We start from the raw sequence: 22,696 nt of genomic DNA, 5'->3' as shown, positions 1-22,696 counted from the left end.
TGCTCACTCATCAACTATAAACTGGTTGGTATTCAAAAGGCAAGAGGTCTGTCTGTTGCCAGAGGCAAATGCAGCCTCTGTTTGTTTCTTCATTGCTTTTGCTGTTGCTGAATAAAAGTGAACATTTTCAATCATTTGAAAGCTTTTCAATATGTGATAGGCCCACATTGACAATGAAAAGATGTTAAGCCACAGTGGGGGAAGAGTATTTATTAAACAGCAACACATCTGTGAATGTGCATTTGTATTGGCAATGCAATGTCAACTGTCCCACTATTTGCCCTGAGAAATATTCGATTTTGGTTTCCCTCCCACTATGTGCACAATGAAGGGTAGGTTCTGTCTGGCAATGTTTGACCTTATGCTTGACTAGGTATAAAAATAGTGTTGAGGTAGGAACCTTGGGAGGTCCTGACAGTGGCAAGTACTTCTGTCTCAGATAGACAAGCAGGAGGCTGAAAGAATACAGTGAGCCAGGGTGGGTGTAAGGTAGCTGATGGGGTGGGGGAAAGTTTTGGGTGGGGAGAGGGGCAAGGTGGTGAGGTAGGGATAAATGTACATAGGTAGATTGTGCGACCAGGTAGGTTGATGGGAGAAATGAATCCGGTTGGTAGCAGGAAGGGTCAGTCTGAGGAATGGAAGAAGGGGCTGGGAAGGGAATCAGGGATGGGAAGGGAGGTTATTTGAAATTGGAGAACTCAATGTTGAGTCCTTTGCCCTGCAGGCTGCCCAGGCAAAAGATGAGATGTTGTTTGTAACTTCCGATTTTTTATGTCAGATATGAAATCGAAAAACTGTTTGGTGAGCTGGTGGATTCTGCACTGGACGTGCACCTCTGGCAAGAAGAAAGTAAGGCTTAGCAGGGCACCGTAAAGACACTGTGCGCAGCGAATGAAATGCATTTCAGAGAAAGTGGTGAAGTCTTGATAGGAGAGAAACCCTCCTCGAAACCCATCAAAATTGACATGTCATTGATGTCTGATAGAATTCAGCCCAAACAATTTAACAAATATACTATGCGTGGAAAAAATGACTTCTGAACAAAAAAAACCAGACCACAAAGTGGAAAGGTTTTTTTCTCTCATACTCCTTTTGGTGTTTGCAATGGTGAGATGATGTTGTCTGTATGGTTATGATCATTGTTCAATTCAGTGGTTGCTCAGGTACTTAGGTCTTCCCTTTTGTGAATCCTTTCTTTCAAACTTTCTGCTGTTTTCTGTCTTTTTGCCCATAAAAAGATAGGATGCTAGATGTTTTCACTCTCTCATGTTCTTGGCACTTTGCGCTCAATTTGACACTCAACAAATCAAAGTGGTTACCAGGCAGAACTTTTTCAACTTGAAAGATACCTGGTATTGTTCAGTATTGACTTCCCCCACCCCCCCAATTCCCACTTTTTGTTTTGAGAGCACAAAATTGTGTGGCACCACTCAATGGTGCTTTGCCTATTTTTCAAGTTGCAAAATTTTCTGTATGACTCTATAATTAAAGCTGTCCAACTTCCATTTCATTTTATTGCCCAAAAAATGAAAATATGCTGTCTCTTAGAACATGATCCACCTATCAAAATAGATAACCTCATATTTCACTCCATTATGTTCCAACTGCCAAATTTTTGCTCATTCATTTGCCTCTCTAAATCCTCTCAACTACACAGCTTTCACTCGTACCTAATTTACTGTCATCTACAAACTTGGGAATATTATATTCAAATTCAAATCATTCATATAGATTATGGATTTTAAAATACTTGCATGAAGGTAAGTAGCGATAATTGGTATTAATCTGTCCTTGGGTGGGTGTTGAACACTGAGACATAAATGAGTGCTGTTTCTATATGACGAATGGATGGAATAAGGAATCTTTGGTGTTATTAAAATAAAGTCTTATTTTTATTGTTTTGCAGCTTTGGGTCAAAGGTGAGGTCCAGCAAAAATGGAATCATTTTCAATAATGAAATGGATGACTTTTCTTCACCAGGCATTCTGAATGGGTTTGATGTTCCACCTTCCCCAGCCAACTTCATCATGCCAGGTCTGGTTCTGCTTTGATCAGTAGACACAAACAATGGAAATTAAAGTTAGTGTTGCTAGACTATAATCTTGCTTAAAGAGACATGCATGGTTTTCACACTAAAAAATTAGAATCTTAAAGAATAGAAAGAGGCTGTATAGTCAATCATGCTTGTGTCAGCTTTTGACAGAGATATCCAATGAGTCCCATTCCCTCGCACTTTTTTCTTGGAGTCCTGAAATCTTTTCCTCCCTTTTCAAAGTTATGATGGAGTTTGCTTCCACCACCTTTTCGAATTGTAGAGTGAAGCATCAAAGTTACAGCTCAGAAAGAGACCATTCAGCTCACTATTTCAATGCTGGTGACTCTTCAAATGGAAGATTTCATCTTAATCTTACTTATTACTCTGTTTTCAAACCGCTTTCAAAAACATAGCTACCTTCTTTTGGGATGTTAATGCAAAAAAAAGTTCAGATATATCTAAAAATACAAATACAAATGTTCCAACAATGAGTAAAAAATACATTCTGTAGGTTAACAACCTACAGAGAAGGTTTTTACATATTTTATACATTCCACGTTAGCTTAATTGCATCACAGCAGCTGCTGAGATAACTTGGTTTGAACACTTTACTGTCGCTACTTATTTCAAAGAAAGGCTACCTTGTAACTTGATATCAATTTTCATGTCACTGGGACCATGTGAAGCATCTTTAAGCAAAGAAGTACTTTTGATTTGAAGTCACCATTGCAGTGCAGAAAAAGTAGCAGACAAAATGCAGCCAGTTCCTGTAAAAACTGACATGGATTAGCAAGATAAACTGCTTTTATGAATACTATGTATTTAAAAATTGAATGGGACACTGTTCAAAATACCTTTTCTCTTCAAATCGTGTTATATAATGCTTCACAACTACCTAAAAGGCCGGCTAGAGAACAACACACCATCAGCTTAGCTTTAGTGCTTCAGCATTGGTCTCGAATGCATGCTGTTCGTATTGAACCACAACTTGTTCTTTTTAAATGGAGAAACCAAGGATAAGATGTGATATATCAACATATGATAGATGGGTAAAAGAGAATAATAAGTAAGGGGTGACACACAGTTTAGTTTAAATAGCCCAATGTTATTCTATTACTCGTACCCGTACCCCTGCCAAATATCTGTCCTTTCTTTCTTGAACATGCCAACATTTACCATCCCCACTGCCTTCCTAGACAGTAGAGTCCATATATTCAGCAATATTTTATCTAAAGTGTTTACATTAAAATACTTCATTTTTGTCCTGAAGTTCCAGGCATGCATAACACAAGAAGGGTGTTAAAAGTGGAATGGTATGAAAACACCAGACTGGGTAGATCTTTAAATGGTGTCTCTGATAACTGATCAGAGTCTGCCATAGGAGCCATTGAGTGCTAAGCTGAGCTGGTTAAAAGGTGGTCAATTCTCTGGGATTCTGTCTCAGTTGAGGTACTAAATATTTGCCCCTCTAGCCGCGACCCCATCCACTCTCAATGCCCCACATCAATGCCAACCCCATTCTACTCTGCACATCCCCAAGCATGTCAATCCCATGACCCATGGCCTCTTATAACCCCAATGCCAACACATGACTCCATCATGCCAGTCTTTGCTGTTGCATCCTTCATGCCAAGTCACTAAGTATCCATTTTAGGAAGACCTCCAGAGTTATGCTAAGAAGAAATCAAATGAAATTTTAGATAACTACACAGATTTACTTTATGAAAATATCTAAAAGTACATTGAGTACATTTAAATCCCCTCAATTACTTAAGAAATTAAACAAATTAATATTTGTATTCATTAGCTAACATCAAAAACCGTTAATCCTTTAATAATGTCTTAGACCTCCAATATTGAACTTATTTTAATATAAAACAAAGAACAGCAAATGCTGAAACAAAAACAGAAATTGGTGGAGAAACTCAGAGGTTTAGCAGCATCTGGCAAGAGAAAACAGAATTAACATTTTGATACTTCTTCAGAACTAATATTATCCCACTGTGATAAAGTCATGGAAACAATCAATCAGCATCTGTTATATAGTGACAGCACTGAGGTTATACAAGCATTTATTGAGATTCCAAGCAGATTTTAAAAAAAGGTGTCACAGACAGCCACTTTTCAAATCAAGGTTTCAAGGGCAGGAGATTAAATTGGATTGAACTTTACAGTTCCATCGATCTTTTCTGCCCCTTTCTGTATTTGGATATACTTGAAAAGAATCTTATGCCACACTCTGCAGGATAAAGCTTACTAACTTGATAGAATTTTGATAGAATATAAGGACATGATAAAGATGATTGATGAGGGTGGAGCAATGGATGTTGTTAACATGGATTTTAGTAAGGCTTTCAACATGGTCCCTCATGGTAGGCTCATCCAGAAGGTTAAGATGCACGGGAACCACAGCGACATGGCCGCATGGAATCAAAATTGGCTTGCCCATCGAAGACAGAGAGTAGTGATGGAAGGGTGTTTTCAGGCTGGAGGTCTGTGACTACTGGTGTTCCGCAGGGATCTGTGTTGGGACCTCTGCTGTTTGTGAGATATATAGATGAAAATGTAGATGGGTGGGTTAGTAAGTTTGTAAGTGATACAAAGATTGGTGGAATTTTGGATAGTTTAAAAGGTGATCAAAGGAGACAATAGGATATAAATCAATTGCAGATATGGGTAGAGAAACGGCAGGTGGAGTTTAATCCGGATAAGTGTGAGGTGCTGAACTTTGGGAGATTAAATGTCAAGGTAAAGTATACAGGACACTAAACAGCATTGACATATAGAGGGATCGTGGGGCTCAAGTCCAAAGCTCCCTTAAAATGGCCCCACAAGTAAATAGGGTGGTAAAGAAGGCATACGGCATATGGCATTGGTCAGGGAATTGAGTACAAGAGTCAGGATGTCATGTTGCAGCTTTACAAGACTTTGGTTAGGCCACCTTTAAAATACTGCATTCAGGTCTGGTTACACATTACAGGAAATTTGTGGAAGCTTTGGAGAAGGTGCAGAAGAGGTTTACCAGGATGCTGCCTAGTTTACAGGGTATGAGTTTGGGTTGTTTTATCTTGAGCAGCGGAGGCTGAGCTGGGACTTGACAGAAGTCTATAAAATTATGAGATGCATAGATAGGATTGACAGTCGGAATCTTTTTCCGAGAGTTGAAATGTCTAATGCTAGGGGACATGCATTTAAGCTTAGAGGGGGAAAGTTCAAAGGAGATGTGAGGGACAAGTTATTTTACATAAGGTGTGGTAGGGGTTTGGAATGCACTGTTAGGGGTGGTGGTGGAGGCAAATACAGTACAGGCATTTAAGGGACTTTTAGATAAACACATGAATATGCAAGGAACGGAGAGTTTGGACCAATGGCAGGCAGAAAGGATTAGTTTCATTTGGTGTCATGATTAGCGCAATATTGTGGGCCGAAGGGCCTGTTCCTGTGCTGTACTGTTCTATGTTCTATAAGGCCTTGCTCCAGAGAAAATTGGGTTTCTTTGTCCCTGTTGTATTTGGATAGCTCTCATGTCATTTCCCAACCCTATTCTCCCACCAGCTGTAGGATCCAACAGAAATGGGAAACAGCATGAGGGATTGTCACTCCCTCAGTTACTCTTGATCACAGTGCTGAAGTTTTACAAATCTATGCTGTCTGTGTCTGATGGCAGTTTTTTTTCAATTATTCTATTCTTTACTATAAACTCTTATCTAGGTTAGATTAGATTAGATTACTTACAGTGTGGAAACAGGCCCTTTGGCCCAACAAGTCCACACCGACCCTCCGAAGAGCAACCCACCCAGACCCATTCCCCTACATTTACCCCTTCACCTAACACTATGGGCAATCTAGCATGGCCAATTCACCTGACCTGCACATCTTTGGACTGTGGGAGGAAACCGGAGCACCCGGAGGAAACCCACGCAGACACAGGGAGAATGTGCAAACTCCACACAGACAGTTGCCCGAGGTGGCAATCATTCCTAAACCACAGATGTTACTAATTTATTTTTTGTTCCCTAAAATTCCCCTTGTACCCTTTAAAAATAGCAGAATGTCATTTATATTTGTCAATTTTTATAGAATGTTAAGAACAAGTAAAGGTCATTCAACCAGTCAGGCCTGCTCTGCCACTCAATTCCTTTACTGTGTTGGGGTAAAATTCTTGGAACTTCCTCCTTAACAGCATTTGTGGGTGTCCCTAAGACAAATGGCCTGCAGCAGTTCAAGAAATCACTCAGCAACATCTACTGAAGGACAATTGCAAATGGACAATAAATTCTGACCTAGCCAGAGATGCTTGTATCTTCTGAGTGAGTTTGCAAAAAGTTAAACCATATCGCTGACTTTAATTCCAGATGCTCAACATTTTTCCAGATGCCTTGTTATCCATAATTGACAAAAACCTATCAAACCCAGTCTAAAAAGCTCCAATTGTCCCTCTGCATGGGTGTCATTTTCAATAAGGAAATGTAAGTTTTCATGGATTCATGTGAAACATATCACGTAACCACTAATCCCAAATTGCAAACTAAATAGCCTCACAATTCTCCAGATCACATCAAAATTCTGCTGTTCTGTCACATCTATTTGTGAATGATGCCATATAATTTTCCAAAGAGCAGGAATCCTAAGCACATTGAATACAGTAATGAATATGGACCATGACCAACATCTAGCCTTAGTGTTGAAGACTTGTGCTCCAAGACTTGCACATCTAGCTAAGCTGTTCCAATATAGATACAACATTACAATATGACAAAGTGGAAAACTACCCAATTATGCTCTGAACACAAAAGACAGAACTGAACCAATCTGCCATTTCCAGCCATCAGTTTAATTTCAATTATCAACAATGAGGAGAAATGTCAGCAATTGTATTATTAAAAAGCACTTAACAATAGCACAGAATACTATGGATACTGGAAATATTATAGAAAATGCTGAAAATACTTACTGATAAGTAAGTACTCAATTTGGGACCAAGTCTGTCAGTACTCAATTTGGGACCAACCTGAACCATCCAGCTTCAGACCTCTTCATCCAAAAAAGCATCAAAGATCTGAAGTTCAGAGATGAGGCATGTCCTTAACATGAAGGCAACATTTGACCAAGTGTAGTATCAAGTTGCCTCGGTCAAATTGACATTCAATGAAGATCAGGAAAATGTCTTCACTGGCTTGAGTCAGGACTACATCAAAGGAAAATTGTTATGATTATTGGTTGACAATCAGACTGCAGAAGTTTTTAATTAAATGAGCCAGGTCCATTTTTTTCAACAACGTCTTCAATGACCACACCTTCAGAAGTGGAGATGTTTGCAGATGATTACACAATGTTCAGTTGCATTCACATCTCCAGAGATAATGAATCAGTTCATGCCTGTGTTCAGCAAGGCTTGAGAAATATTCAGCCTCAGATGGATGAGTAGAAAATGAATTCACACTACACAATTAGAAGGCAATAATCATCCACTTCAGGAGAGATTCTAACTACCTGCTCTTGATATTTGACATCAAATGGGGGTTACCACTGACCAGAAACATAACTGGAACAGGACTTAAATACTACAGCTACAAGAACAGTTCAGAGGCTGGATATTCTAAGCTCAAGACTTGCTTTTTGGCACCCTAAACGCTGTTCAGCATCTAAAAGACACAAACGAGAGGTATGATGGAAGACTCTCCATTTTCAATGGTTTCAGCTTTAACAAGAAGTTCAATACTATCAGTGACAAAACAATCAATTGAACTGCACTACATCCTCGACTAATACATTCACTCTTTCCGTCAATTACACCGCAAGATGTAAAGCAACAACCCACCGGGGTTCTTTTCCAGCACATTGCAAACCACCATCTCTAGTACTTGCAAGATTAAGGGCTGCATGGGGACAGTAGACTTGCAAGTTTCCCACCAAGCTGTACACCATCCTGACTCAGAAATACATTAGTGTTCCTTCACTGCTGCTAGATCAAAAACTCTACTCCACAGCACTGCAGCTGCACCTATACAACAATTGATATTTTTATACTGCCTTTTATGTCCACCGGAACAGCACATACTCAGACTTGGCAATAGTGGTGTCTGGGACATTGTCTGAAAGGTATGATTTCATGAATATGACTATGTCAGACTGTTGCTTGACTCACAATTTCGGAACTAGTCCCCAGAAGATTTGAAGGAAGATTGACAACTGAGTTTGCCTATTTCATCCTTTCTTGTTCAGCAAGAGGGTGAACAGTTATCAGGGATAGAAATATGGATGAGGGCACAATCAAATTACACTGATCTTATTGAATAGTTGAGCAGGCTCAAGGGTCTGAATAGCCTATTCCTAATCCTGTTTGGTGTTACCGAGGGGCAGCATGTATTTGGGAAATAGGAAGGGGTCAAATATAAATCCTTGGAGTATATCAGAGTAACAGAGAGGGAAGAGAGATGAGCAATGCAAGCAACATGCTGGTTATCATTAGACAGATAAGAATCTAAACAGGTGAGAGCAGTCTCCCACCAGCTAGGAAACGGTGGTGCAGTGTTAGAGGGGAATGATGTGGTCAACTATGCCAAAAGTCGCAGACAGGTCTTGAAGGTCAAGGAGGGAATATATATCAAATTACACTTGCCCCATTTCCTTGATACAAGCTGATTTTGTCATGTGACAGCAGTGGAAACATACACCGCATGAACGAGGCCATTAAGAATTTAATACAGCAGAACCTTTTTAAAAAGTCTATACATGATAATTGAAGTGTGATTCACTTTTCAATGCCCCAGTATTCAATATTATACTTAATAAACATATTCCTAAATGCAATTGACCATAAGGCTTTAAAAAATATTCTTTTTTCAATAGGTAAAACACCCCTATCCTCTATGTGCCCTGTCATTATACTTGATAAAAACAAGTCAGTGAAAATGGTGGTGGGAGGCTCAGGAGGAACGAAAATCACGACAGCAACTGCTCTGGTATGTATTAATGGAATATGAGGATCTAAACGGAGTGCATGGAAACAAGTTAACAGAGTTAGGACATCATGTTACATTTGATGAAGCCATATTTGGAGGTACCATGCGCAATTCTGGTCTCCCTGCTGTAGGAAGGATGTTATTAAACTGGAAAGGGTATAAAAAAAGATTTACAAGAATGTTACTGAGACTGGAAGGTTTGAGTATTAGAATCCCTACAGTGTGAAAGCAGGCCATTCAGCCCATCAAGTCCACACCAACCCTCCAAAGAGCATCCCACACAGAGCCACCCCCTTCCATATTCCTCTAACCCTGCATTTTCCATGGTGAACCCACCTAACCTGCATACCTCTGGACACTATGGGCAATTTAACATGGCCAATCCACCTAACCAGCGCATCTTTGGACTGTGGGAGGAAACTGGAACACCCAGAGGAAACTGATGCAGGTACGGAGAGAATCAGCAAATTCCATTCAGACAGTTGCCCAAGGCTGGAATCGAACTCTAGTCTCTGGCACTGTGAGGTAGCAGTGCTAACTACTGAGCCACTGTGCCAACTCAATAAGATGATGGATAGGCTGGGACTTTTTTCCCTGAAGTGTGGGAAGCTGAAGGGTGACCTCATAGAGACTTACAAAATCACGAAGAGCATAGCTAAGGTAAATAGCTAAGGTCTTTCCCCAGGATAGCCGAATTCAAAACCAAAGGGTGTAGGTTTAAGCTGGGAGAGAAAATAGTTAAAAGGGACCTAATGGGCAACTTTTTTACACAGAGGGTGATGCGTATGTGGAACAAGCTGCCAGAAGAAGTGGTAGAGGCAGACACAGTTACAACATTTAAAATACATTTGGACAGGTATGGGAAAGGTCTCGAGGGATATATACCAAATTCAGGCAAATAGAACTAGTTAATTTTAGGAAACTTGGTTGGCATGGACAAGTTGGACTGAAGGGCTTGTTTTTGTGTTTTATGACTCTATGACTAAATATTAGGAGACTGTGAGGAAGTCTAACTTGTCATTTGATTCATTCACTGTTCCTTCTTATATTTGTAGGTTATAATGAACGTGCTGTGGTTTAATTACAATGTTAAGAAAGCTGTGAATGAACCCAGAGTTCACAATCAACTATTCCCCAATGTGACTCAAGTTGAAGAAGCTATGGAGAAGGTTTGTGTACATTTTGTACATATTGTATGAACTAGATGTTGTTTACTATTGCCATCAGGTTTGTAAATTACAGATTTCCATTCATCTCCCACCTCTCTGGCTGCAAGAATCTCCTATGGTATCTACCATCATGGAAATATACAAACTTGCAATGCATTCATTTATGTGTGTGTCAGCTACACTCACTGCACTCAACAAATGAGCCCTGTGTCTTTCTTTGTTTCAATGTTTTTCAAATATTTCTGTTTTCCTTGAAGAGCTGAAATCATCTGATACAATCTTTCAAAATCATGAGAGGTCTGGTTGGATTAGATAGGGAGAAACTTTTCCTGTTTGTAGTAAGATCGAGAGCTAGAGGGGACAGATTTAAAGTGTTTTTGCAAAAGCAGCAAATGTGAGGTGAGAAAATGTGAGGTTTTCACACAGCAAGTAGTTAGGGTTCAGAATTAATTAATAGAACTCACGTGAAATGCTGGGAGAGTTAGTGCAGATGTGATGGGCTGAATGGCATCCTTCTGCACCATAATAACTTTGTGGTTTATCTAATTTTCCTCTAAAAGATGGTCAAATCACGTGAATACTTTTACTTCCCTTCTTCACAATCTGTTAAATGCATTTAACAGAGAAATAAAATCTCTGTTAAATCACTTCTCAGGCTTCCCAAATTATTCCAGAATCTGAATCCCTTTCAGAATTATAATTCACCAACTCTGGTATAATCCTGGAGAATTGAGGCTGAATGTACCTCCTATCATATGTTGTCCAAAAGCACGCAAATATTCGACAATGATGTAACAGTGCCCAGAACAAAAATGTATTGTTCTTCTTTTACTCTTCTATTCTATGTTGCAATAAATGGAAAATTGTTATTATAATGATTTTACTGTATTTACCTACGTACACTACTTCAACAAACTTCAACAAATAATTTTTGTTCATCAATATCCTTAAGCATCCTTTGCATCTTTAAATATTTATTCCATTTTCCTTTTGAAATTTTATCTTACTTTTCCATACAATGTGAGTACAAAATGCCAGGGACAGCATTTGTGGTCCATCCCTAATTATTCTTGAGAAGTGGTGAGTCATCTTCTAAAGCTGCTGCCATGTGAATTAAGTATAGCCTATAGGTGCTTCTTTTTTGTAGAAACCCTAGACTGTGGAAACAGGCCCTTCAGCCCAACAAGTCCACGCTAACACTCTGAAGAGTAACCCACCTCAACCCATTCCCCCAACCTTATTTTTACCCTGACTAACCTACACATCCCTGAACACTAAGGGCAATTTAGCATGGTCAATTCACCTGACCTGCACATCTTTGGACTGTGGGAGGAAACCAGAGCACCCAGAGGAAACCCACGCAGACACAGGGAGAACGTGAAAACTCCACACAGTTGCCCGAGGCTGGAATTGAACCCGGGTCCCTGGCACTATGAGGCAGCAGTGCTAACCAGTGAGCTACCCTAACCCCCTCCCCACCTCCTCTAGTGCTTGTTAGAAAGAGAATTCCAGAATTTTGATCCAGTAACTGTGAAGCAACAGTGATGTGTGGCTTGGGGGGGTGAACTTCTGGTGGTCATGTACCTGTATCTACTGCCCTTATCCTTCTAGGGACTAGAGGGCACAGGTTTGGAAAGTGCTATTGAAGAAGATTTGGCAATTAGCTGCAGTGCAGTTTATTGTATATCCTAGTGTCGTTGTACACCAGTGTTGGAGGGAGTGAATGGTGGTGGTTTGATCAGGAGGGCTACTTTGTCCTAGATGTTGCAGAGCTTTGAGTATTACTAGAAACAAACCATTCAGGGAAATTCTAATAAAACCTCAACTGATGCCTTGTAGATAATGGACAGGCTTTGTGGTGTCAAGAGCTAAATAACTCACTTCAGAAAACACAGAACCTGCTCCTATAGCCACAGGACTTATATGGTTTTCCCAATGTTACGAAATCAAAAGCATGTATGGTCACTTTCAGATAGAAAGTGCTTTTCTGAATTTAAAGTACAGCTGCAGCTGCCAGCTAAAGGTCGGTCTGTTCCAAATGTAACAACTGGCTTTTAAATGGGTACCTGAGTTTTGGTTGTTGTTTTGACAACAATTCGAATTTAACCAATCAATTTAGATTATGCCCAGGATACCAGAAGCTAATGCAATTTGAATTTTATTGTTTTGACGCCTGGAAACCAATAAAATTATAAGAATTTAATGTGTCCCGGGGGGTGGGGGGAGGGGTGGGGGGGTGGGGGGGGAGGTTTATAAACCCGGTATTTTGAAAATTAGCGGGAGAGCAACTGCCATAAAGTCAGAGAACTAACTACCTATTTAACATCTTGCTCCTCAGGAAATTAGAAGGCATTCTCTATCAAAGGTATATTTTCATGTGAAACATACTTGCAATAAAAAGAAAGAAGATGGCCCAGGGAGATTAGCAGCCAGAAGAGTGAAGACATAGAAGAAGACAGAGACAGTGTGATTTTGAGATTAAGTTAATGTAATTTTAATTAGTGTCTTATTGGAACAGCCTATTTTATAGAGTTGGAGTCAGACAGCAAGCAGTTAAGAGAAAGGGGGGCTTAGATTTGTGAACAGTTTTTGTTTAATGTTCACTTTTAAAGTTAGAAAATAAATTGATGTTATTGTTTTAAATAGTGGAATTTGGGAGTTCTCTGTCATTCGTATTTTAACAGATTATGAGGCAAGTAAGCTTATCTGAGTTTTGGTTAATTAACATAGGGGTTCGACCACCACTTCATAACACCTGCCTAGTTTCGGGTTAATGGTAACACTCAGGTATTCATGCTCAAGGATAAAGTAATGGCAATGTCTGTGAATGTCAAGGAAAGAAGGTTAAATGTTCTTTTGGTGGAGATGATTATTGCCTGACATTTGCCATTTATTAGCTCAAGCCTCAATATTATTCAGAACTTGCTGCACACGAACATGGTTTGTCTCACTACTTGAGGAGTTGTAAATAATACTAAGGACTGAGCATTTCACATCCACAATTAGTCATAAGCCTTGAGAGACTATAGGCATATCACTCTGTTTACTGTGTCAATATCATCCAACCATTCAGTATCTGATATTGTCCACCTATCTAGTCCTTCTTAGCCATTTCTTTCTGATGTTTCACTACCAATAGTCAACAACACCAGATTCTCACCCCACCTTTTTTTAGTCTTCGTACTTTCTCAATTTCTACTCCTACAGTTTAAAGCTTCTGGGACAATTAGTGCAGATTATTAAAAACTGCAGTTAAAGTTATAATTTTATAATTTTTCACATGATTACAATCAGTGCCTAATCAAAATCAAATCCAGAGGATAAAGTTGTAAATAAATTGTAAGAGGTAGTAATACAAGTCAGTTCTAAATTTTCAGAAAATTAATATCTCAGTTCAATCTTCAAGTGCCATCAACAGAAGGGAAGCAACAGATCAGTCCTTCTTATTTTAAATAGTAAGTTTTATTATTTACTAAATAATTAAATAGTGTTGAAAAGTGTGGCGCTGGAGAAGCACAGCAGGTCAGGCAGCATCCGAGGAACAGGAGTGTCGACATTCATCAGGAATGTGGAGGTGTGGGAAGGGGGTCTGAGAGATAAATAGGAGAAGGTTGGGGCTGGGGGAAGGTAGCTTGGAATGCAATAGGTAGGTGCAGATGTTGCGTGATGGTGATAGGTCAGAGTGGAGGGTGGAGCCGACAAGAAGATGGAAAGGTGGGGCTGAGTTGGAGGGGCTGAGTTGGAGGGGTAGATCTCAGATGAGGTGGCGGGGGGATGAGGAAACTGGTGAAACTGATGTTGATGCCATGTGTTTGGACGGTTTAAAGGTGGAAAATAAAGTGCTCTTCTCCAGGAGTTAGTTGGCGAGGATTTGGCTGTAGAGGAGGCCCAGGACTTGCTTGTCCTTGGACTTGTGGGGGGGGGTTGAAGTGGTCAGCCACAATGCGATAGGGTTGTTTGGTGCATATGTCTCCCAGAGAGGTTCTCTGGAACGTTCTGCAAGTTGGCATCCTACCTCCACAATGTCGAGGAGACCACATCGAGAGCAACGGACAAAGGAGATGAAATGTTTAGATGTGCAGAAAAATCTCTGCCAGATGTGGAAGGATCTTTTGGACCCTTGGATGGAGGTGAAGGAGGAGGTGTGGGTGCAAGTTTACACCTTTTGCAGTGACAAGGGAAGGTGCTGGGAGTAGATGGGGGGGTTGGTGAGGGGGGCATGGATCTAACAAGGGAGTCACAGAAGGAATGGTCTCTGCAGAATGCTGTGGGGGTGAGAGGGAAATATATCTCTGGTGGTGGGTCAGACTGTAGGTGGTGGAAATGGCAGAGGAGACTGTGTTGTTTCCAGAGATTGGTGGGGTGGAAGGTGAGGACCAAGGGGGTTCAATTCTTGTTGCAGTTGGAGGGCTGAGGTTCCAGGGCAGAGGTGATATTAGTGAAAATTCTGGTATATTGGGGAAGTACAATTAGAGCTAAATCTGTAGCATTATGGCTGGTTCAACTATATCCAGGAGCACAGAGCAGACTGGAAGCTCAGTAATGATAGAAGAATTGATAGCTGGGGAAGCAGTCGAGCATTTTTGTGTGGCAGGCAAAATAGTACGTTGCCTTCTTGATGCCAGGTTCAAGATTGTCAATTTGCAGGTCCAGAACATCCTGAACAGGAAGGGTGAACAGCCAATTACTGTGGTCCACTTTGGTACCAATGACATAGGTAGAAAGAAGGATAAGGTCCTGCAGTCAGAATTTGGGGAGTTATCAAGGAGAACCACAAAAGTAATAATATTTAGTTTACTCTCCATTACCATGCACAAATAATTGTTGAACTAGGAGGATGGAACAGGTGAATGCCTGACTGGTGAAAAGATGCAAGACAGAGGGCTTTCAATATCTGGGACAATGACATAAATTCTAGGGGCAATGGGGCCTATTCAGGCTGAAGAGGTTGCCCCAAAATAGACAAAGGATTAATTTTCTTGCAGGATGATTTATCAATGCTATTAGGGAGGAATTAAACCAATTTGACAGTTGTGAGACTGGGAATCAGGACAAGTATAAAAGAGGGTCACAAAGTTGAACAGAGAAATGGAGAAACATATAACACTAGAATATATTAGCTTGCTTCAAAGTAAGAAGAAAAGTAATGAAGTCTGACTTAGGGTTACTATGCATGTATGTGAGTACATACAAAGTAGTAAAAAAGGTTGGTGATTGGCAAACCCAAATGTTTGTGGCAATAATGGATTCACAAAGAAGGGCAAGACTATGTATTAAATATTAATGGTTGCCTCAAGTTGTTTTGGAAAGTTTAGGAAGGAAGGAAAGTAGGTGGCAGTATTGTTTAAGAAATACACTGCAGTGCTAGAGAGAGCGAGAGGAAGTACAATTGCATTATTTGGTGTACTGTACAAAACTTGTTGGAAAAATGTGCAGGAACAAATTTGCAAGGGCAATACAGTAAAGTGTAAGAATTCTATGATAGCTATAATGGGGGACTTTCATATGGGATTATAGTAATGAAAAAGGGCAGACAGGGCAGAAGTTCATAGAGTGTGTGCAAGAGAATTTCTAGGTGAGTATGTTTCAAGACCAGGGGGAAGGATTGCTGTAGCTGGCTCTTGGGAATGTGTTGGACTTATGATGCAATTATCAGTAGAGTATCATGTAGAGAACAATTTTCATATCACAAGAGTTTGTTTGGTTTTGAGAAAGAACAGAGTAAGTATAATTAATTGGAGCAAAATCAACTCAGTTCGGTTCAGGTCCACTCAAAATATATTCCCATGAACAGAAAGGAGGGTTCTAGGGATGGGGAGGGGTGGTGGGCAGCAAATGCAAAACTCCCTCGATGATCGATGCGATATATAATAAAAAGTGTGCTTATGACAGATGTCAGGTTGTTTGTAAATAAGGGAATCCAAGACAGAGTATGAAAACAGACTGACAGATCATAAGAAATAGGAGCCAAAGTAAATATTTAGAAAATAGAACATTGAACAGTACAGCACAAAAACATGCCCTATGGCCCACATGTCTGTGCCAACCATGATGCCAATCTAAACTAGTCTCATTTGTCTGCACGTGGTCCAAATCCCTCATTTCGCTGCCGTTCAAGTGTACGTCTAAATGCCCCTTAAATGTTGCTATCATTGCTTCTACCATCCTCTGGGTAAAAACCTTTCCTCGCACATCTCCTTTAAACTTTCCCCGTCTCACCTTAAACCTATGCCCCCTTGTGTTTGACATTTCCACCCTGGGAAAAAAGACTTTGACTGTCCACCATATCCATAATGTGGAGATGCCGGGGTTGGACTGGAGTGGATGAATTCAGAAGTGACACATCACCAGGTTCTAGTCTAACAGATTTATTTGCAATCACAAACTTTCGGAATGCTGCGCCTTCAAAAGCACTCCAAAAGCTTTTGATTTCAAATAAATCTGTTAGACTATAACCTGGTGCTGTGTCACTTCGGACTTCACCCTATCCAAGCCTGTCATAATTTGATATACTTCTATTAAGTTGCACCTCAGCTTCTGACACACCAGTGAAAACAATCTGAGTTTAGCTAACCTCTTATTGCTAATATAGTTCAATCCATGCAATACCCTAGTAAACCTTTTTTGCACCCCCTCCAAAGCCTTCACATCCTTCTGATAGTGTGGTGTCCAGAACTGCACTAAACACTCCAAATGTAGCCTAACTGAAGTCTTATACTTTGCCCATGACTAGCCAATTTTTATACTCAGTGCCCCAACTAATAAAGGCAAGTATGCTTTCTTTACCACCTTATCCACTTGTGTGTCTACTTTCAGAGAGCCATGGACTTGTACTCTAAGATTTCTCTGAGTATCAGTGTTCCAAAGGGTCCAGCCATTGACAGTATACTTTCCTTTTGCATTTAATCTCCAAAGATGCATCACCTCACATTCAGCTGGATTAAATTGCATCTGCCAGTTCTCTGCCCAACTTTCTAACTGATCTACATCCAGCTCTATCCTTTGCTAACCTTCCTCACTATTCACAACTGCACCAATTTTCACATCATCTGCAAATTTACTAATCAGACCACCCACATTTTTATCCAAATACCTATACACACACTATACAAATAACAGAGGTTCCAGCACTGATCCTTGCAGAACACCACTGGTCACAGATCTCCAATCAGAAAACATCAAACTATCTTTTATGATCAAGCTAATTTTGTATCCAACTTGCCAAATCACCATGGATCCTATGTGACTTAATATACTGAACCAGTGAGGGACCTTGTCCCATGAGGGACCTTGTCAAATGCTTTACTAATGATCATGTATATAGAATCCATTGTCCTACCCTCACCAATCATCTTCATCACTTCCTAAAATAATTTGTGAGACAAGACCCCTCTTACATAAAGCCATGCTGACTATCCCTAATAAGTCCATTCTTCTCTAAATGTGAGTAAATCCTATCCCTATAATTTCCCTACCACTGATCTAAGGCTGACCAACATATAAATTCCTGGATTATCCCTGTTGCTCTTCTTGAACAAAAGAGCAACATTGGCTGTTCTTCTGGGACCTTGCTTGTGCCTAAAGAGGATACAAAGACCTCAAAGATCCCAGCAATCTCCTCCTTTGCCTCCTTCAGTATACTGGGATAAATCCTGGAACTAAGGGGCAACTGTTTCATACAGAGGGTGGTACGTGTATGGAATGAGCTGCCAGAGGAAGTGGTGGAGGCTGGTACAATTGCAACATTTAAAAGGCATTTGGATGGGTATATGAATAGGAAGGGTTTGGAGGGATATGGGCCGGGTGCTGGCAGGTGGGACTAGATTGGGTTGGAATAGCTGGTCGGCGTGGACGGGTTGGACTGAAGAGTCTGTTTCCATGCTGTACATCTCTATGACTCGATGACTCTAAATCCCATCAGGCCTTGGGGACTTATCTACCTTGAAGTTTTTGAAGAAAACCCAATATCTCCTTAATAACCCAATGTCCCAGAATATTAACTAATCTCACCATACCCTTCTCCTTCATGAATACCAAGGCAAAGAACACATTCAGGATCTCAAGTAGTTCCTCTGGCTCTACACATAAATTTCCTCCTTTGTCCTTAAGTGGACCTACCCTTTCCCTACTTACCCTCTTATATACATATAAAATACCTTGGGATTCAACTTAATCCTATTTGCAAACAACATTTGATTGCCCCTTTTAGCCCTCATATTTCTGCACTGACCTCTCCCAAAGAGAATCCCATCCAGACCCAGCAACACCAGCATCCTGTTCCCTTAACCCCACATTGTATTATGGCTAACCCACCAGACTACATATCTCTGGACACTATAGGGCAGCTTAGCATGGACAATTCATCTAACATGCTTACCCTCTGATGTTCAGTACTTTCCATGGTTCTATCATTAATAATGTTTAGCTCTCCCCAGCAACTGTCTGTGAGAAGTTTGCACATTCTCCCCATGTCTGCGTGGGTTTCCTCCGGGTGCTCCGGTTTCCTCCCACAGTCCAAAAATGTGGTTAGGTAAATTGGCTATGCTAAATTGCCCGTAGTGTTAGGTGAAGGGATAAATGTAGGGGAATGGGTCTGGGTGGGTTGCTCTTCAGAGGGTCGGTGTGAACTTGTTCGGCCGAAGGGCCTGTTTCCACACTGTAAGTAATCTAATCTAATCTAATAAGTGCATTACCTCACAATTCTTCAGGTTGAATTCTGCTTGCCATTGCTCTACCCACATGTCCAGTCCATTGCTAACTTCCTGCAGTTAACAGTTATCCTGTTTACAATTTATCACCAAACCAATGTTTATGTCATACATAAACTTCTTGATCATACCCCTACATTTAAGTCCAGTCATAATTTACACCATAAACAGCAAGGAGTCCAGCAACGATCCCTGTGGAACTCCATAAGAAGCAAGTTTCCAGTCACAGAAACATCCCTCTATCATCATTCTTTTCTTTCTGCCTTTCAGATGATTTTGAATCCAATGTGCCACTTTGCCTTGGATCTCATTGGCTCTTATTCTCTTGACCAGTCTGCCATTATCAAAAGCCAAATGTCCTGGGTAGATGAGGGTGAGTAGTAGAATGGGATTAGAATCAGTTGTGAGGATCATCGTGGGGAGGGGTAGATGGTTAATGAGATGAATTTAAAAGATATGACAAGAAATCTTGCTAGGCTTTGTGGAAAGTGAGCCTCTGTGAAACCTGAAAACTGAGACAACCACAAAAACTTTAAGATTTGGTCCACTGAATTCTCTTCTCTAAAATGACTTTAGGTGCTAGGGAATAATTAAAGCTTTTAAAACAAACATTAATAATAAAGTATCAAGGGTTCTGGGTCAAAAGCATATAAATTCAGTTGTTGTACAGATTAGCCATGAATTAATTGAAGAGCCATAAAGACTCACTGGTACCGCACAACTTCATCCATTATATCCAATCTTCATCTATACCTTCCCATATCAGGAAAAATCTGGAATATTTCTTTTTATTACTATGCCAAAACTTTGATAATGAATTCACAATTACTGACTTTTGTTGGTTTTGTAGGCTGTACAAGAAGGCTTGCAAGAGAGACACCACACATTGAAGATGATAACCAAGCTTACATCAGGCGGTGTAGTCCAGGCCATCGTTAGAGATGAAGGAAAGTGGTTTGCTGAATCAGATTACCGTAAAGGGGGCAAGCCTGCAGGTTACTGATGGGCCTGTGGGACTGTGATCAGCAGAATTGTGTTAAAGTTCATATTTACAGCAGCATGATATGGGGTTTCATGAATAATTAACTAATGGAGTGACGATGAGTGAAAGTAGTTAATAAACAATGTCTTTTTATCAAGCCAATATATATTAGATATTTACTGTATTTTTATTCTGCAAAAATCTGTCTTGATAAAGCAGGACCCAACAGGGCGTTACAAAGAGATTGCCTTGTGTTGAAGGCAGAGCTTTGTCAATTATTAATCTTATTTTCATCAGATCCAAGTGTTAAGTTGCTGGAAAAAATTTCTATCTGTTATTCAGTTTAAAAATTTCCAGGCAATGAATTCAAAGCTGGACTATTTGGGTCCAATAGGTGGGCGGTGGTAACGGGAACAAATTAAAACTGAGAAGCTGCACACCTCTCAGGACCTCAGATCTCAATCAATACATACACAAGGGTGATTTTATGCACTCTTCTTCCAATGATCTTAGTACCTTCAGTGGAAGCAATGCCAGATAATGAACATAAACGCTGCTGACACACGAGCTTCTACACCAAAGTTCTAGCGAACAAGCAGGAAAACCTCTTCAGATGTTCTGTCCCCTTTATTGCTGCTATTCTATGGACTGGATGTAATCTTTTGTATTCAATGTAATCAATTTCATCTAGTCATTTCTTTAACTGACAAAATTGGTGAATTATGTGATCTTGAAACAAATTGTCCTCAGAGTTCTTTAACATATTCATTTTTTCTCTATTTTTGTTCTTTTAGAATGCTCTAATCCTTGCAATTATGTTCCTCTCTTGCTGTGAATAATTTTACTAATTATTTCACTGCCATATTATGCAACTGTCAATAAATTATAAAACCTAAGCTTTGTTTTGCATCGTTTTTATTTAATCATGGATCCTGGGGTTTCATTGGCAGTTATAATCCATCCATAAATGACCATGAGAAAGTGGTGCTGAGCCGTCTTCTTGAATCACTGCAATTCTGCACTGCAGGGCGGCACGGTGACACAGTGGTTAGCACTGCTGTCTCACAGCTCCAGAGACCTGGGTTCAATTCCCGCCTCAGGTGACTGACTGTGTGGAGTTTGCACGTTCTCCCCGTGTCTGCGTGGGTTTCCTCCGGGTACTCCGGTTTCCTCCCACAGTCCAAAGATGTGCAGGTCAGGTGAATTGGCCACGCTAAATTGCCCGTAGTGTTAGGTAAAGGGTAAATGTAGGGGGTATGGGTGGGTTGCGCTTCGGCGGGGCGGTGTGGACTTGTTGGGCCGAAGGGCCTGTTTCCACACTGTAAGTAATCTAATCTAAAATCTAATCTAATCTAATCTAATTCATTTGCCCTGAGGGAAAGAATTGAGGAGTTTGATCTAGAATTTATGAAGGAACAGTAACATATTTCCAAGTCAGGAATGCTGTGTGATTAGGAGGGCAAATTGTAGGTAGCAATGCTCCCAAGCACCTGCTGCCCATGTCCTCCTGGTCACTAATGACACTACAGTGCTTCTTGTAGGTAGTACTCCCTGCTGATATGAGTACCTGTGGAGAAGTACTGTTAAGCTCGAGGATGGGGTGCCAATCACGAATGTTGCTTTGTCCTGAATGTTTCCTTGAAAACATTTTGAGAATCCTTTATGTTTAAATTCATTGTCTGACAGGTTAAAAAAAAACTTTCAAAGATAAATACTTGAAGAGGAGAAAATTGCATTGTTATTAGGAAAAGTAGTACAATTAGACTAACTGTGGTATCGTATTATATTGCTATAATTCTATCAATACTGGAATAAGAGAGATACTTTTAGACCATGCTTTGTATCCAGCTCCAAAAACACACTTGCTCATCAGTTCCACATATCAATGTATTTATGTTTAAATGGTACTTTTGTGAGATTCAATATCTCAAAATCATGAAGCCATAGTGGTATGTCTGAAGTTAAACACTTAAAAAAAGAACTGGTATAGATGAGGGATCAAATACTGAGTTTATTTGGTCAGAATTAAGGAGCAATAGTGGAATTATTCTGGGTGTATACTACAGGCCACCAAATATCAAATAGGTTATATACAAGCACATTTTCAGGCAAATTATAGAAGGATGCAAGAACTACAGTGTCGTGATATTGAGAAATTTCAATTACCCCAATATCAACTGGGAACATAACAGTGTAAAGGGCAAAAGAAGATGAATTCCTAAAATATGTACAAGAGAGCTTTCTGATTGCTATGTTTCCAGCTAATGAGGAAGGAACTAAAATTAGAGAATGAAATTGGGTAAGTGGAATACTTGGGTTTGAAGACTTATTAATATCATCAGGTTAGAATAGGTATAAAAAAGGAATAAATACAATCAAAGATAAAAATAATTGACTGTAAAATGGCTAATTTCAGTGAGTTGAAAAGAGATTTGATCCTGATAGGCTGAAATCGAAAAACTGCCGGATCAAATAAGGGGTAAGGGGTAAATGTAGGGGTATGGGTGGGTTGCGCTTCGGCGGGTCGGTGTGGACTTGTTGGGCCGAAGGGCCTGTTTCCACACTGTAAAGTAATCTAATCTAATCTAAAAAAAAATAGTCATTTAATGATCGATGTGATGGTTCAGAGGAGACCACACTGCTGTGAGGAGAAATATAGGAACAGCATCCAAAGTTTGAGCTCTCCAGATAAGGCAAGAAAATAAAATGAGACAGAATTAAGTAGTTTATGGAAAATGTATGGATCATAATATACATTTAAAAAAGCATTTAACGAAGTACCACACAATAGATGTGGTAACAAACATAAAGTGCATCAGATTTTGAGGGGGCAGTGA

The 22,696-nt window shown here is 40.1% G+C and overlaps 1 protein-coding gene and 1 long non-coding RNA gene across 5 annotated transcripts in view; one reads left to right on the top strand and one right to left on the bottom strand.

Moving 5' to 3' along the window:
- LOC122562890 (glutathione hydrolase 1 proenzyme-like) overlaps positions 1-20,755 on the top strand; it is a 150,080-nt gene extending 129,325 nt beyond the window's left edge. For all 4 annotated transcript variants that reach the window (XM_088000279.1, XM_088000277.1, XM_088000278.1 and 1 more), the window contains 4 exons: positions 1,907-2,034; positions 8,888-9,000; positions 10,056-10,169; positions 19,728-20,755. In XM_088000279.1, coding sequence (XP_087856405.1) covers positions 1,907-2,034; positions 8,888-9,000; positions 10,056-10,169; positions 19,728-19,880 — 508 coding nt within the window. In that variant the 3' untranslated portion in view covers positions 19,881-20,755. The remainder of the gene's footprint in view (positions 1-1,906; positions 2,035-8,887; positions 9,001-10,055; positions 10,170-19,727) is intronic.
- Positions 1,913-19,802, bottom strand: LOC148145774 (uncharacterized). The gene is made up of 3 exons (XR_015761292.1): positions 19,711-19,802; positions 2,677-2,802; positions 1,913-2,042 (listed from the first exon to the last, which is right to left on the bottom strand). It is a non-coding gene; the product is annotated as an uncharacterized LOC148145774 (long non-coding RNA).
- Positions 20,756-22,696: the final 1,941 nt, after the last annotated feature.

The sequence above is a fragment of the Chiloscyllium plagiosum genome, unplaced genomic scaffold (assembly GCF_037043375.1).
Source record: "Chiloscyllium plagiosum isolate Xiang-an unplaced genomic scaffold, Cpla_swu_hap1 HiC_scaffold_24, whole genome shotgun sequence".
NCBI classification, from domain to species: Eukaryota; Metazoa; Chordata; class Chondrichthyes; order Orectolobiformes; family Hemiscylliidae; genus Chiloscyllium; species Chiloscyllium plagiosum.
This window is presented reverse-complemented; position numbering and strand designations above follow the sequence as displayed.